This window comes from Manis javanica, chromosome X, assembly GCF_040802235.1.
Source record: "Manis javanica isolate MJ-LG chromosome X, MJ_LKY, whole genome shotgun sequence".
Lineage (NCBI taxonomy): Eukaryota > Metazoa > Chordata > Mammalia > Pholidota > Manidae > Manis > Manis javanica.
The window spans coordinates 58,975,470-58,991,458 of NC_133174.1; the positions used below are offsets into that span (position 1 = coordinate 58,975,470).

The 15,989-nt window shown below is 37.5% G+C and overlaps 1 protein-coding gene across 7 annotated transcripts in view; it reads left to right on the forward strand.

The window, feature by feature from the left end:
• The window catches only part of TAF1 (TATA-box binding protein associated factor 1), a 125,628-nt gene that overhangs the window by 14,026 nt on the left and 95,613 nt on the right, over positions 1-15,989 (forward strand). For 5 of the 7 annotated variants that reach the window (XM_073227386.1, XM_073227385.1, XM_073227384.1 and 2 more), the window contains exons 5-18: positions 29-270; positions 680-898; positions 1,284-1,502; positions 1,845-2,052; positions 3,261-3,437; positions 3,776-3,903; positions 3,999-4,106; positions 4,227-4,400; positions 4,878-5,051; positions 5,279-5,383; positions 6,929-7,129; positions 7,295-7,436; positions 7,821-7,951; positions 8,636-8,716. In XM_073227386.1, coding sequence (XP_073083487.1) covers positions 29-270; positions 680-898; positions 1,284-1,502; positions 1,845-2,052; positions 3,261-3,437; positions 3,776-3,903; positions 3,999-4,106; positions 4,227-4,400; positions 4,878-5,051; positions 5,279-5,383; positions 6,929-7,129; positions 7,295-7,436; positions 7,821-7,951; positions 8,636-8,716 — 2,309 coding nt within the window. The remainder of the gene's footprint in view (positions 1-28; positions 271-679; positions 899-1,283; positions 1,503-1,844; positions 2,053-3,260; positions 3,438-3,775; positions 3,904-3,998; positions 4,107-4,226; positions 4,401-4,877; positions 5,052-5,278; positions 5,384-6,928; positions 7,130-7,294; positions 7,437-7,820; positions 7,952-8,635; positions 8,717-15,989) is intronic. The other 2 variants (XM_073227387.1, XM_037002726.2) reach the window with 1 other exon arrangement.

The window sequence follows — 15,989 nt, forward strand, 5'->3', positions numbered from 1 at the left end:
CCAAAGGGATTTCTCTTCCTTGTTGCAGTGTCTGAGGATGGAGAAGGCATCATCTTGCCCTCCATCATTGCCCCTTCCTCTTTGGCCTCAGAGAAAGTGGACTTCAGTAGTTCCTCTGACTCAGAATCTGAGATGGGACCTCAGGAAGTAACACAGGCAGAATCTGAGAACGGAAAGCTGACCCTACCATTGGCTGGGATTATGCAGTATGATGCCACCAAGCTGTTGCCAAGTGTCACAGAACTTTTCCCAGAATTTCGACCTGGAAAGGTACTTTCTGTGGAGAATGCCCACATTGCAAACCACTGACTTCTTCTAAATACTGAGACCTGTTGTTAAGGTACTGAATATAGACTGGATTCCTTATTCTTAAAATCTAAAGGTTTCCTTACCCAATGACATTGTAGTAAGTCTCTTTTTAAGTTGCATGCATTGATAGCACACATGATTTACATAGTTCTCCTTAGAAATTATTCTTGTTGTCTTAGAAGAACTAGTCCAAATTACTAAGGGATACTTCTTTCTTTCCTTGTTTGGAAGAGGTTATAAATCTGAGTTTAGCGCTCCTTGATCTCTTCTCCACAGTTGAGTAGACCCCTCAGAGTTTCCAGACCCAGATGTTGCTGTTTTTGTATCTGGCATTTGAGTTTCTGATATGGTAATGTGTTCTGTGTACTAGGTGTTACGCTTCCTACGTCTTTTTGGGCCAGGGAAGAACGTCCCATCTGTTTGGCGGAGTGCTCGGAGAAAGAGGAAAAAGAAGCACCGTGAGCTGATACAAGAAGAGCAGATCCAGGAGGTGGAGTGCTCAGTAGAATCAGAAGCCAACCAGAAGTCTTTGTGGAACTATGACTACGCTCCACCACCACCTCCAGAACAGTGTCTCTCTGATGATGAAGTAGGCAAAATGGGGACCTGCAATTAAGACCTAGGAGGGGAACAAATGAGTTCCCCCTAGCATATGTCTAAATTAGAAATAACTTAGTAGGCAGAGTCCTGTGGTGATTACAAGTAATCATGAGTTCAGTCCCAGTGGCTGTCCCTTCCTTATTGTAATAAAAAAGTACTGGGGGCTGGAAGATGGTGATATGTACACTGGGGAATAGGAGAGTTTAAATGATAAGCACAGTGTGCCATGATATACCTCATTTGCTTATATTCTAACTCCAGTTCTATTCAAGAATCATCCTTATGGCTCTTTTAACTTGCTCTCCTGCCTATATTCTTAGGACACCTGGGATCAGGATATCCTCTTCCCCTTCCACTACTTTGTTTTGTTACAGATCACAATGATGGCTCCTGTGGAGTCCAAATTTTCCCAGTCAACTGGAGATACAGATAAAGTGACAGATACCAAACCAAGAGTGGCTGAGTGGCGTTACGGCCCTGCCCGACTGTGGTATGATATGCTGGGTGTCCCTGAAGATGGCAGTGGGTTTGACTATGGCTTCAAACTGAGAAAGATGGAACATGAACCTGTGATAAAAAATAGATTGATGGAGGTAAGCAACACTAGTATGTAAGAATGGAATCAATGTGCCCAGGGACCTATCAGTTTTATTTTACTTCCCAACTAGGAAGATACTGGGTAGGGTTTCTTTGGTGAAAGATGTGGGTATTTAAGCCTTTTGCTTGGTAAGATGTATCACCCTGGCATCTAGGTCCCACTGTAAGGATTTTAATTGTGAAATGAGTGCTGTGCCAGACTAGGAGTGGTCCTCCATTACTGGGTGGTTCTCTCAAGTCAAGAACCACACCTGATGTATGTAGTAATACGGGATTTGGGGTGAAAACTTTGACCAGTGACCATTCAGGGATTTGTTGTTCTTTCCGTACTTATACAGGACTTTAGGAAGCTTGAGGAAAGCAATGGCTCTGATCTTCTGGCTGATGAAAACTTCCTGATGGTGACACAGCTGCATTGGGAGGATGATATCATCTGGGATGGAGAGGATGTCAAACACAAAGGGACAAAACCTCAGCGTGCAAGCCTGGCAGGCTGGCTTCCTTCCAGCATGACACGTAATGCCATGGCTTATAACGTTCAGCAAGGTTTGTTTCTATGCTGGCTGTGTCCAGCACACTGCCCTTCATCTTAGTCATCCTAATTGGGCTTAGCTGTAATCTTTGGTGCTGCTGAGTCAGGACAGTGAAATGGTTTGGATCTGAGCCCTCATTCTAGTCTGTAATAAATTTTTTTTGCACTATTATTAATGAGCTGGGATTTCTCATTAGAAGAATGTGAAAACCATTTTGAAATTAAAGATCTTTCTGAGCTATAATAATTCTTTATATGGTTCACTTTGTTTCTAAAACCCCTTTGTCTTTATCATTCAGAATTTGCCTTCTTTCTCTTTAAACATGCCAAAAAAAAGGTATGTTAAAAATTACTGTAGAAAACTTGGAAAATATGTGGTCAAAAGTCCCTGGTAATCCTACCATCCAAAGAGTATTGACTATTAACTTTTTTATATACTTTGTTTTCAGTTTTCTGTCTTGTGTATGTGTATGTAGTAGCTGGGCTCATCTCTATAGATACAGTTTTTAACATAAGTATTCTGTTCTAAGTTCTTCATAAATGTTTAATGACATGGGAAACTCATTTTAAACAGAAAAAACATACGAAGTGGCATACTTGATACCCTCCCTGCTTGTGTAAGTGGGGAAGAAAAGCACTATCTAAACACAGAAAGCTGACTAAAAGCAAATACACTATGGGTGTCAAAAGTGGTTATTCTGGTTTGTAAGATCACAGATAGCTTCAGTTTTCTTTATACCTTTCTGTATTTTCCAGATTTTCAGTTAACATGGATTACATATATAATTTGGAAGAAGAACAAAAATGTCTTAATTTTTAAATCTAAGAAATTAGTTTTTTCCTCCCTCACACACTTTATTGGTTGCACAGTATTCTTACGTGGATGATTTTATAAACTACAACAATAATTGTATTTTTAATATATTTTACTACCATTTATTGTTACCATATTTTGCCATATCATTTATTACCATAATTTAACGAGTTCCTTATTAAACATATGGCTGTTTAAATTTTGACTCATAAAAGTTATTGCAAGGAGCATTTTTTTCTGCAATGTTTTTTTAAAGTGAGAAATACACTGTGTCCACTAGGTTTCTTTTCAGTAGCCAACATAAGTAATTCTTCTAACATTTGTTCCTTTTCCCTCTGCTAGAATCATGATTGAAAGGGGCATAAATGTTTTGTCTATTTGCTGAGTGTTACTTCCTGTTTTGACTAGGTTTTGCAGCCACCCTGGATGATGACAAGCCTTGGTATTCCATTTTCCCCATTGACAATGAGGAGCTAGTATATGGATGCTGGGAGGACAATATCATTTGGGATGCCCAGGCCATGCCCCGACTGTTGGAGCCTCCTGTTCTGACACTTGATCCCAATGATGAGAACCTCATTTTGGGTATGGTACTGCAAGGCCAGTTTTATAATTGACAGCTTGCTGTTAATGTCAAGAGGCAGGAGGAAATGGATACGTCATGACTAGAATCTAGCAGTTTGAGGGAGCAAAGCAGTGCCTGTTAATTTCTAATATTTGTGTATCATTTAGGGAAAACTTGTAATGTAGGAAAGTTGGAAAGTAGTACCTTTGAGATGTCCTGAGTATTTGGTGAGAGTAAATCATGGACTAGAAGTGGTTTGGAGTGGGATGAGAGATCTGGTTAGGAAGTACAAAGGTACTGGGAGGAAAGGTGAATCTTAGGGATAGCACCTCCAGAGTGACTTTTGTTTCATCCTTAGAAATTCCTGATGAGAAGGAAGAAGCCACCTCTAACTCCCCCTGTAAGGAGAGCAAGAAGGAATCATCTCTGAAGAAGAGTAGAATTCTCTTAGGGAAAACAGGTGTCATCAAGGAGGAACCACAGCAGGTCTGTGAAGGGAAAAGGGACTTAGTGTTTAGAACAAAGAAAGGTGATGGAGAAGGATAGTCTGACTAAGGCTTATTTGTTGACCTGTCATTTAGAACATGTGTCAGCCAGAAGTGAAAGATCCATGGAATCTCTCCAATGATGAATATTACTACCCCAAGCAACAGGGTCTTAGAGGCACTTTTGGAGGAAATATTATCCAGGTAAAAGCATTTTTTCTGTGGTGGATGGGAATCACTGCTTTGTTCTACTGGAGAATAGGGGTTAATCTTGCCTAAGCTAGAGTTAGTATTTAATTAGAACTTTTTTATCTCTTGCCTTAGCACTCAATTCCTGCTGTGGAGTTACGGCAGCCCTTCTTTCCCACCCACATGGGGCCCATCAAACTCCGGCAGTTCCATCGCCCACCTCTGAAGAAGTATTCCTTTGGGGCACTATCTCAGCCAGGTCCTCATTCAGTCCAGCCCTTGCTAAAGCATATCAAAAAGAAGGCTAAGGTATGATTGAATCCTGGTTAGAAAGAAACAGCCATAAATGATATTGGAGTACAAATTGGGGAAATGGACTGGATATTAGGTGATATTAGGGAATTATTATTTACTTTCTTAGATGTCATAGAATGTTACTGTGGTTATTTAGGAGACTGTCCTTATTTTTAGGAGATACAAGCAGAAGTACTTCATGACTGAAGTGCTCTGATGACTGCAATTTTCAGAAATGGTTCCGCAGAATCCATAGGAGATTGTTATAGATAAAACATATATAGCAAAATATGAACAGTTACATCTAGGTGGTGAGATGATAAGTGTTCATAGTTTTAGCTTTATTATAATGTTTCAAAATTTTTGTGATGAAATGAAAGAAAAGGCACGTTGAGGTAGTGTTTGGTGTCACTGTCTCAGAATGAACAGCATCAGTCTGTAGTTTCAGTTACCCTATCAGGAGCTGGACTGTATTCTCCTTGTTCTGGGCAGATGAGAGAACAGGAGAGGCAAGCTTCAGGTGGTGGAGAGATGTTTTTTATGCGCACACCTCAGGACCTCACAGGCAAAGATGGAGATCTTATTCTTGCAGAATACAGTGAGGAAAATGGACCATTAATGATGCAGGTTGGAATGGCAACCAAGATAAAAAACTACTATAAGCGGGTGAGTCTACTCAGAAGATCTTTGTTGTTAATGTAGCTAGTCAGATGTCCAGTGATAATCTGTAAACGTGTATTTGTCTTTTTTATACTATAGATTTCTTGGAAGAAAGGAATGGTATCTTAGAGGTAGTAATACTAGTAAAGTGTCAGTCATGCTCATAGAATATTTTGTGTAGGTTTATTGATTATATTCCATGATAATAAGTGGGTCTGCTGTGTTTCTTATAGAAACCTGGAAAAGACCCTGGAGCCCCTGATTGTAAATACGGAGAAACTGTTTACTGCCATACATCTCCTTTTCTGGGATCTCTCCATCCTGGCCAATTACTGCAGGTGAGGAATTCTTTACTGTCGTAACTTTTTGCTGAAGAAATTGACAGATGAGCTAGTCAGCCCAGAGAGAACCAATTTTAGTTCATTGAGGTACTATTGCATCAAATGTGGGGAAGATCAGCATAATCCAAGAGTGGTTGTAATCCAAAATTTTTGTGATCTTTTTAATAAAATTGGTTTCTAATTATGTTATTCATAAGCTAAATTTAAAGTAGTTTTTTTAAAAATACACACTGGTAAATCCAGAAACATCTGGGTGGCAAAGGGAAGTCAACCTGGGATTAAAAATTATAGTTAATTTATAAATGTTTAATTTGGATGTGTCTAAGTGGTATATTTTGACTATATTAGTTGTGGTCATTTTGAGTATTGAACCACACCTAAACTGTGCTATTTATGGTCTACAACTGTGGTAAAATGTTTTTTCTTCCTTCTTTGATGGCTGTAGAAAGGCCCTCTGGTAACCTAGCTTTCACACATTTTGTTACAGGGAAATATAGAGGTCCACAAATGATGTGAGGAAATCTCTAGCACTTGCCTGCTTTGTTTTTCCTCCGCTTAATTTCTCTTGGCAATCTTAACCATTTCCCCTGCTCTTGTACCTTGTGTGTTCCATTATTACTGTTGCTTATTCTCTTAAAGTATCTGCAAAGCCCATTTTTCTTTATCCTTTACATCTACAGTCCATTTTCCAACAGATTTTGAGTATTATCTTTATTCTACTACTGGCATTTTTCTTCCTGTAACTTTCTGTTGAGATGTTCTATTAATCCATCCCCTTCTTTTATGGCTACCTTTGTAGTTTCTGAAAAATCCTGTTTTATCTTCTCCTGTAATTCTTTTTCTTTCTGTATTTCACAATTAGAATTTTGTTTGCACACTCATATATTGAAGATCCTCTTTTCTTCTTGTCCACAACTCTGATTTTCTGAGAAGTCTTTCCTTAGATGCATAGGTTTCTTGTGACAGTTGATTCCCATGTGGCTGCTACTTAAGTACAAAATGTTTCTCTCTTCCATGTTTAGTCTGTCTTCTCTAGCACATATTATACCTCATTAGCTTTTGTTGTTTTATTTTTAATTTTTTTAAACAAATGTTCTAATCTCATCTGTATTATGTCAGAGGCTATGCTGGGGTCTAGGGTAGTAGTATAGTACTTGTTTATCAGATGACTTCCATATATAATCTTTATAGTAATCCTGTGAGGTATAAGCATTTTAAGTATCTCTGTTTTGTAGATGGTGGAAAGTTAAACTCAGGGATATTAAATAACTTACCTGACATCATATAGTAACAGAGCCAGTGTCATATGACTCCAAATCCTGTAGTTTCCCCTCTACTGACTCTTAAACATTGTCAGTGGATAAAAAATTAACCTGTCTAATCCCACTTGATATTCCATATTATAATTTGTTTATATTACTGGATGGATTTTAGGTGGCATAATGGGGACAAGAGCAGACCAGCTTGATTATCCTTTCTCATTAGTTGACCAAATTTCTTAGGGTTTCTCTGTATATAATTTTGTGTTTTTCCTTCTGTTAGGCATTTGAGAACAACCTTTTTCGGGCCCCAATTTACCTTCATAAAATGCCAGAAACTGACTTTCTTATCATTCGGACAAGACAAGGTTACTATATTCGGGAATTAGTGGATATTTTTGTGGTTGGCCAGCAGTGCCCCTTGTTTGAAGTTCCTGGGCCTAACTCCAAAAGGGCGAATACACACATTCGAGACTTTCTGCAGGTAAGAATGAGAGGATAGGGAGGAGGTCAGGATGCACATAAAAGGGTATATAAATTTGGGGGCACATCAAGAAAGATCAAAACACACAGGGGCTTAGCAGGGGAAGGGGCCCTGGTGAGGACTTTTATTATTTGTCAGATAAAAAACATTTGGTTTATTGGGCAGGTTTTTATTTACCGCCTCTTCTGGAAGAGTAAAGATCGGCCACGGCGGATCCGAATGGAAGATATAAAAAAAGCCTTTCCTTCCCATTCAGAAAGCAGCATCCGGAAGAGGCTAAAGCTCTGCGCTGACTTCAAACGCACAGGTCATCAGTTATGACTGATTATTTGTCCTCTCTGCCTTTCCAAGAAAGGAATTAGGGATTTCTGTTAAAGGATAAGTGTACAGCTAACAAAATGGAAAAAGAAATTGTTAGTCATCTAAAGGAGAAGATAGAAAATCTTCTAATTGTGGAGGTTCTGATTGCTTTTTGATTTTGCCTGCCAGGAAATTCAGTGTGATTGCTGGATGTCTTATTTGAGATGTAGGAAACCTAGCAGGGGTTTTCTTGACCCGTCAGGCTATTTTTGGCTAGGCCTCATACCTTCTAGGACATTTCCTGGTTCCGTCTTCGTTTGCTATCCCTGTTGCTGTCAATGAAAGGGCCTTGGGAATTCAGAATGGTTTCATTCTCTCTTATCTTTTTTAGGGATGGACTCAAACTGGTGGGTGCTGAAATCTGATTTTCGTTTACCAACTGAAGAGGAGATCAGAGCTATGGTGTCTCCAGAGCAGTGCTGTGCTTATTATAGCATGATAGCTGCTGAGCAGCGACTAAAGGTGGACACCTTCCTCTTAGGCACTGCTTATGCCTATGGGTTTTTTCAGAGAGACAAAGATGAAGACCATTTTCACTGGCTTAGAAATGATGGTGATTTAGATTATTGCCAATTATTTAAAAATTCATGTTGTATGAGGTACTCTGTGTAGCAGTTCTGGGGAAAACTACAATTTATCTACATATCAGTGGGAAGGGTTGGTGAGGGATGTAGGGAATACTTTTTGCTGTGGAAATCCATTTGGGTGGTGACTTTAATCTTGTTCTTTACAAGACAAGCATGTAAGCAGGGAAGTATTTCTCAGTTGTTTTCCACAGCCTTATGGGTGGGCAGAGATGATGATGTTGGTGCTGGACATGTAGTTGAGAGAAGCACAGTATTCTTATCAGGCCAAAATAGAAAAGATCTAGCTGGTGTGTGATGGCACAACTCTGTCCCACTGAATTAATGAGTCTGAGTTAATGAGCATCTATATTTAGCTCCCTTGTGGGCCTTAACTATCCATATATCAGCTGATAAGTTTCTTGAAATGTAATATATCCTCTGATAGCCTATGGTGATAGTTAACAGAATCCATTTTCTGTGCAAAATGTGCTTTGATATTCTGTACTTGGTGTTCAGTGAAATTGTGCTTTGTGCTTTCCAGTTGACTGATAATTGATTGCATGAATTGGTCCTCTTCCAGGATGCTGGCTATGGTGAGAAGTCCTTTTTTGCTCCAGAAGAAGAAAATGAAGAAGATTTTCAGATGAAGATTGATGATGAGGCAAGGAAGTACACTAATTTTTTATTAGTACATACCATTTATATCCTTTTTTTTAAAAAAAAGCTTTATTGTTTATTGAGGTTTTTTAGAAAACCCATTTAAAGTGTACTATTTTTATATGTATATATGTTGTATATGTTTTGATGTATGTTGATACCTGTGAAATCGTCATGACGAGTGTTTCTGTCACCCCCAAAAGTTTCTTTATGCCTCTTTGAAGTCCCTTTGTCATGCCTCTTCCCTTCTCCACCCTCCACGTCCCATGACAGCCACTGATCTACTTTCTGTAACTATAGATTAGTTTGCATTTTATGGAATTTTAGATAATGGATTCATATAGTATGTATTCCTCTTTAAAACTGTGGTAAAATATACATAAGATAAAATTTACCATTTTAACCTTCAAGTGTACAGTTCAGTAGTCTTAAGTATATTCACATTGTTGTACAACCAATCTCCAGAACTCTCTTAATCATCCAAAACTGAAACTGTTACCCATTAAACAGTAACTCTCCACTCCTCCCTCCCCTAGCCTCTGACATCCACCATTCTACTTTTTGTCTTTCTTTTACTACTTTAAGTACTTCACCTAAGTGGAATCTTTACGTATTTGTTATGTTACTGATTAATTTCATCTAGCGTAATATTCTTAAGGTTCATCCATATTGTAGCATGTGCCAGGATTTCCCTTTTTAAGGGTAAAAATAATTCTGTTGTATGTGTATACCACATTTTGTTTACTCAGCCATTGATGGACATTCGTGTTGCTTCCACCTCTTGAGTATTGGGAATACCGCTGCTAGGAACACAGCTGTGCAAATAACTATCCAAGACCTTCCTTTCTTTTGCATATATACCTAGAAATGGGATGACTCGATCATATTGTAGTTCTATTTTTAGGTTTTTTTTTTTTTCTTGAGGAAGCTCCATACTGTTTTCCAAAGAAGCTGCACCATTTTATATTCCTCTCAGCTGTGTAAGAGTTCCAGTTTCTCCACATTTCCCAACACTTGTTATTATTGTTTTTTTGATAGTAGCCAGCCATCCAAATGGGTGTGAGGTAGTACCACATTGTCGTTTTAATTTGCATTTCCTTAATGGTCAGTGATGTTGAGCATCTTTTCATGTGCTGGTGGGCCATCTGTATATGTCATCTTTTGAGAAATAGCTACTCAAGTCCTTTGCTTATTTTTCAATCAGATTGTTTATTTTTGTTGAGTTGTAGTAGTTCTTTATATATTCTGGATATTAACCTTTCATCAGATAAATGATATGCAGATATTTTCTCCCATTCCACAGGTTGCCTTTTCACATTGTGTTGTGTCCTTTGATACGGAGAAGTTCTAAATTTTGATGAATTCCAATTTATCTAATTTTACTTTTGTAAATTATGCTTTTATCCAAGAAATCATTGCCAAATTAAATGTCATAAAGCTTTTCCCTTATGTTTTCTTCTAAGAGTTTTATGTTTTTAGTTCTTAGGTGTAGGTCTTTAATCCATTCTGAGTTAATTTTTATATGTGGTATAAGGTAAAGGTCCAACTTCATTAATTTGCATGTGGATATTCTTTTTTTCCAGCAACACTGGTTGACAGTATGTATTCTTTCTTGTCTGTCTTTCACTCTGTACTTATGTTGAGATTAATTCAGGTTATTGTATATATTGAAAGTTTGTTTCATTTTTATTGCTGAACAGTATTCCATAGTATGGATGTACCACTGTTAGTTTAACTAATCACCTATCTAAGGATATTTGGTTGTTTCTAGTTTTTGGCTGTTAGGAATAAACTACTATGAATATTCATGTATAAATTTCTGTGTGGATGTATATTTCCTTTTTGCTTGGGTAAATACTTAAAAGTGGAATTGCTGGGTCATGTGGTAATTCTGTGTCTAACCTTTGGAGGAACTGTCAGGCTTCTATAGTGGCTGTACCATTTTACATTTCTACCAACAGTGTATCAGGGTTTCAGTTTCTCCACATCTTTGTCAAGACTGGCTATTATCTGATTTTTTAAATTATGGCCTTTCTAGTGCCTTGTGGTTTTAATTTGCATTTCCCTAATGGCTAAGGATGTTGAGTGTCTGCTTATTTATACACATAACATTTTTGGTCACCTGTTCATCTCTTTTTCCCATTTTTTTTTAATTAGTTGCTTTTCTTATTATTGGGTTTTGAAAGTTGTGTATGTATACTAGGTCTAAGTCCTTAAAGAGGTATGTGATTTGCGAAGATTTTCTCCCTGTCTGTGGCTCATATTTTTATTTACTTATTTATTTTTATTTCTTCCTTCAGTTGTTTTTTTTACTTTATTTTATTTTATTTATTTTGGTATCATTAGTCTACAATTACATGAGGAACATTATGTTTACTAGACTCCCCCCCATAACCAATTCCCCCGACATACCCCAATACACACACTGTCCGTCAGTGTAGTAAGATGCTATAGAATCGCTACTTGTCTTCTCTGTGTTGTACAACCCTCCCTGTGCCGCCCCCCAACATTATGTCTGCTGATAGTAATGCCCCTCTTTTATCCCCTTATCCCTCCCTGTCCACCCACCCTCCGCAGTCCCTTTCCCTTTGGTAACTATAGGCCATTCTTGGGTTCTGTGAGTCTGCTGCTGTTTTGTTCCTTCAGTTTTTCCTTTGTTCTTATATTCCACATATGAGTGAAATCATTTGGGACTTGTCTTTCTCCGCCTGGCTTATTTCACTGAGCATAATACCCTCTAGCTCCATCCATGTTGTTGCAAATGGTATGATTTGTTTTCTTCTTATGGCTGAGTAATATTCCATTGTGTATATGCACCACATCTTTATCCATTCATCTACTGATGGACACTTAGGTTGCTTCCATTTCTTGGCTATTGTAAATAGTTCTGCAATAAACATAGGGGTGCATGTCTTTTTCAAACTGGAGTGCTGTATTCTTAGGGTAAATTCCTAGAAGCGGAATTCCTGGGTCAAATGGTATTTCTATTTGACCTTTTTGAGGGACCTCCATACTGCTTTCCACAATGGTTGAACTAGTTTACATTCCCACCAGCAGTGTAGGAGGGTTCCCCTTTGTCCACAACCTCGCCAACATTTGTTGTTTGTCTTTTGGATGGTGGTGATCCTTACTGGTGTGAGGTGATATCTCATTGTAGTTTTAATTTGTATTTCTCTGATGACAAGTGATGTGGAGCATCTTTTCATGTGTTTGTTGGCCATCTGAATTTCCTTGGAGAACTGTCTGTTCAGCTCCTCTGCCCATTTTTTATTTGGATTATTTGCTTTTTTTTTGTTGAGGTGCGTGAGCTCTTTATATATTTTGGATGTCATGCCTTTATGGGATCTATCATTTTCAAATATATTCTCCCATACTGTAGGGTACCTTTTTGTTCTATTGATGGTGCCCTTTTCTGTACAGAAGCTTTTCAGCTTGATATAGTCCCACTTGTGTTTGTTTTCCTTGCCCAGGGAGATATGTTCATGAAGAAGTCACTAATGTTTATGTCCAAGAGATTTTTGCCTATGTTTTTTTCTAAGAGTTTTATGGTTTCATAACTTACATTCAGGTCTTTGATCAATTTTGTATTTACTTTTGTGTATGGGGTTAGGCAGTGATCCAGTTTCATTCTCTTACATGTAGCTGTCCAGTTTTGCCAGCACCATCTGTTGTAGAGACTGTCATTTCCCCATTGTATGTCCATGGCTCCTTTATTGAATATTAATTGACCATATATGTTTGATCCTTTATTGTATATTAATTGACTATATATGTTTGGATTAATATCTGGACTCTCTTATTCTGTTCCACTGGTCTGTGGCTCTGTTCTTGTGCCAGTACCAAATAGTCTTGAGTACTGTGGCTTTGTAGTAGAGTGGGATTCCCCCTGCTTTATTCTACCTACTCGGGATTACTTTCACTATTCAGGGTCATCTGTGGTTCATATGAGTTATAAAACGATTTTCTCTAGTTCATTGAAGAATGCTGTTGGAATTTTGATAGGAATTGCATTGAATCTGTAGATTGCTTTAGGTAGGATGGCCATTTTGACAATATTAATTCTTCCTATCCATGAGCATGGGATCTATTTCCATTTATTGGTATCTTCTTTAATTTCTCTCATGAGTGTCTCATAGTTGCAGAGTATAGGTATTTCACTATCTTGGTTAGTTTTATTCCTAGGTGTTTCATTCTTTTTGATGCAACTGTGAATGGAAATGTTTTCCTTATTTGTCTCTCTGGTAGTTCATTGTTAGTGTATAGGAATGCCACAGATTTCTGCGTATTAATTTTGTATCCTGCAACTTTCCTGAATTCAGATATTAGGTCTAGTAGTTTTGTAGTGGATTCTTTGGGGTTCTTTATTTACAATGTCATGTCATCTGCAAACAGGGACAGTTAACTTCTTCTTAGCCAATCTGGATGCCTTTTATTTCTTTGTGTTTGACTGCTATGGATAGGACCTCCAGTACTATCTTGAATAGAAGTGGGGAGAGTGCACATCCTTGTCTTTTTCCTAATCTTAAAGGAAAAGCTTTCAGCTTCTCTCTATTAAGTATGATGTTGGCTGTGGGTTTTTCATATGTGGCCTTTATTGTGTTGACGTACTTACCCTCTGTACCCATTTTTTTGAGAGATTTCATAATGAATGGATGTTGAATTTTGTTCAAATGCTTTTTCTGCATCTTTGGAAATGCTTACGTGGTTTTTGTCCTCCTTTTTCTTGATGTGGATGATGTTGATGGATTTTCTAATGTTATACCATCCTTCCATCCCTGGAATGAATCTACTTGATCATGACAGATGATCTTTTTGATGTATTTTTGAGTTCGGTTTACTAATATTTTGTTGAGTATTTCTGCATCTGTGTTCATCAGGGATATTGGTCTTGTAATTTTCTTTTTTTGTGGTCTTTTTCCTTCCTTTTGGTAATAGAGTGATGCTGGTCTCATAGAATGAGGTTGGAAGTATTCCCTTTTCTTCTACTCTTTGGAAAACTTTAAGGAGGATGAGTATTAGGTCTTAAGTTAAATGTTCGATAATCATTCAGTGGTGATTCCATCTGGTCTAGAGATTTTGTTCTTAGGCAGGTTTTTGATTACCAGTTCAATTTTGTTGCTGATAATTGTTCTGTTCAGATTTTCTGTTTCTTTCTGGGTCAGCCTTGGAAGGTTGTACTTTTCTAGAAAGTTGTCCATTTCTTTTAGGTTATCCAGTTTGTTAGCATATAATTTTTTATAGTATTCTGTAATGATTCTTTTTATTTCTGTGGTGTCTCTCGTGATCTTTCCTTTCTCATTTCTGATTCTATTTATGTGCGTAGACTCTCTTTTTTGCTCGATAAGTCTTGCTAGGGGTTTATCCATTTTGTTTATTTTCTCGAAGAACCATTTCCTGCTTTCATTGATTCTTTCTGATGTTTTATTCTTCTCAATTGTATTTATTTCTACTCTAATCTTTATTATGTCCCTCCTTGTACTGACTTTGGGCCTCATTCTTCCTTTTCTAGTTTTGTTAATTGTGAGTTTATACTGTTCATATGGGATTGATTTTCTTTGCTGAGGTAGGCCTGTATTGCCATATACTTCTGTCTTAGCACAGCCTTCGCTGCATGCCACAGACTTTGAGGTGTTGAATTATTATTGGTATTTGTCTCCATATATTGCTTGATCTCTGTTTTTATTTGATCATTGATCCATTGGTTATTTAGGAGCATGTTGTGAAGCCTCCATGTGTTTGTGGGGTTTTTCATTTTCTTTGCATAATTTATTTCTAGTTTCATACCTTTGTGGTCTGAGAAACTGGTTTGTACAATTTCAGTCTTTTTGTATTTACCGAGGCTCTTTTTGTGGCCTAGTATATGATCTATTCTTGAAAATGTTCCATGTCCACTTGAGAAGAATGTGTATTGTGCTGCTTTTGGATGTCGCGTTCTGTTGCCTGTTTCCTTATTTATTTTCTATCTAGTTGATTGGTGTTTTGGTGTGAGTTGTATGTTAAAGTCTCAAATGAATTCGCTGCATTCTATTTCCCCTTTTAATTAGATTGGCATTTGTATGACATATTTAGGTCCATCTGTTCTAATGTGTTGCTCAGTGCCTCTGTGTACTTATTTTCTGTCTGGTTTATTGGTCCTTTGGAGTGAGTGGTGTGTTGAAGTCTCCTGAAATGAATGCATTGCATTCTATTTCTTCTTTTAATTCTGTTAGTATTTGTTTCACATATGTTGGTGCTCCTGTGTTGGGTGCATAGATATTTATAATGGTTATATCCTCTTGTTGGACTGACCCCTTAATCATTTTGTAATGTCTTTCTTTACCTCTTGTTACTTTCTTTGTTTTGAAGTCTATTTCATCTCATAGAAGTACTGCAGCTCCTGCTGTTTTCTCCCTATTATTTGCATGAAATATCTTTTTCCTTCCCTTCACTTTTAGTTTGTGTATATCTTTGGTTTTAATGTGAATCTCTTGTATGCAGTATATAGATGGGTCTTGTTTTTTTATCCATTCAGTGACTCTGTGTCTTTTGATTGGTGCATTCAAATAATTTACATTTAAGGTGATTATTGATAGGTATGTACTTATTGCCATTATAGTCCTTAGATTCGTGGTTATAAAGGTTCAAGGTTAACTTCCTTACTAAGAGTCTAACTTAACTCACTTAATATGGTATTACAAATACAGTCTAAAGGTTCTTTTTTTTTCCTGTGTCTTCCTCCTCAATTCTTTATATATTAGGTATCATATTCTGTACTCTTTGTCTATTCCTTGATTGACTTTGGGGACAGTTAATTTAATTTTGCTTTTTCTTTGTAATTAGCTGTTCTACTTTCTCTACTGTGGTTTTCTTACCTGTGGTGACAGACATTAAACCTTAAGAACACTTCCATCTATAGCAGTCCCTCCAAAATACACTGTAGAGATGGTTTGTGTGAGGTAAATTCTATCAGTTTTTGCTTGTCTGGAAATTGTTTAATCCCTCCTTCAAATTTTAATGATAATGTTGCCGGATCAAGTAATCTTGTTTCACAGGGCCCCTTTTGTTTGAGGCCTTTCTGCTTCATTGCATTAAATAAATTATGCCACTCCCTTCTGGCCTATAAGGTTTCTGCTGAGAAGTCTGATGATAGCCTGATTGGCTTCCCTTGTATGTGTTCTTATTTCTCTCTCTGGCTGCTTTGAATAGTCTGTCCTTATCCTTGATCTTTGACATTTTAATTTATGTCTTGGTGTTGTCTTCCTTGAGTCCCTTGTCCTGGGAGATCTGTGAACCTGCAT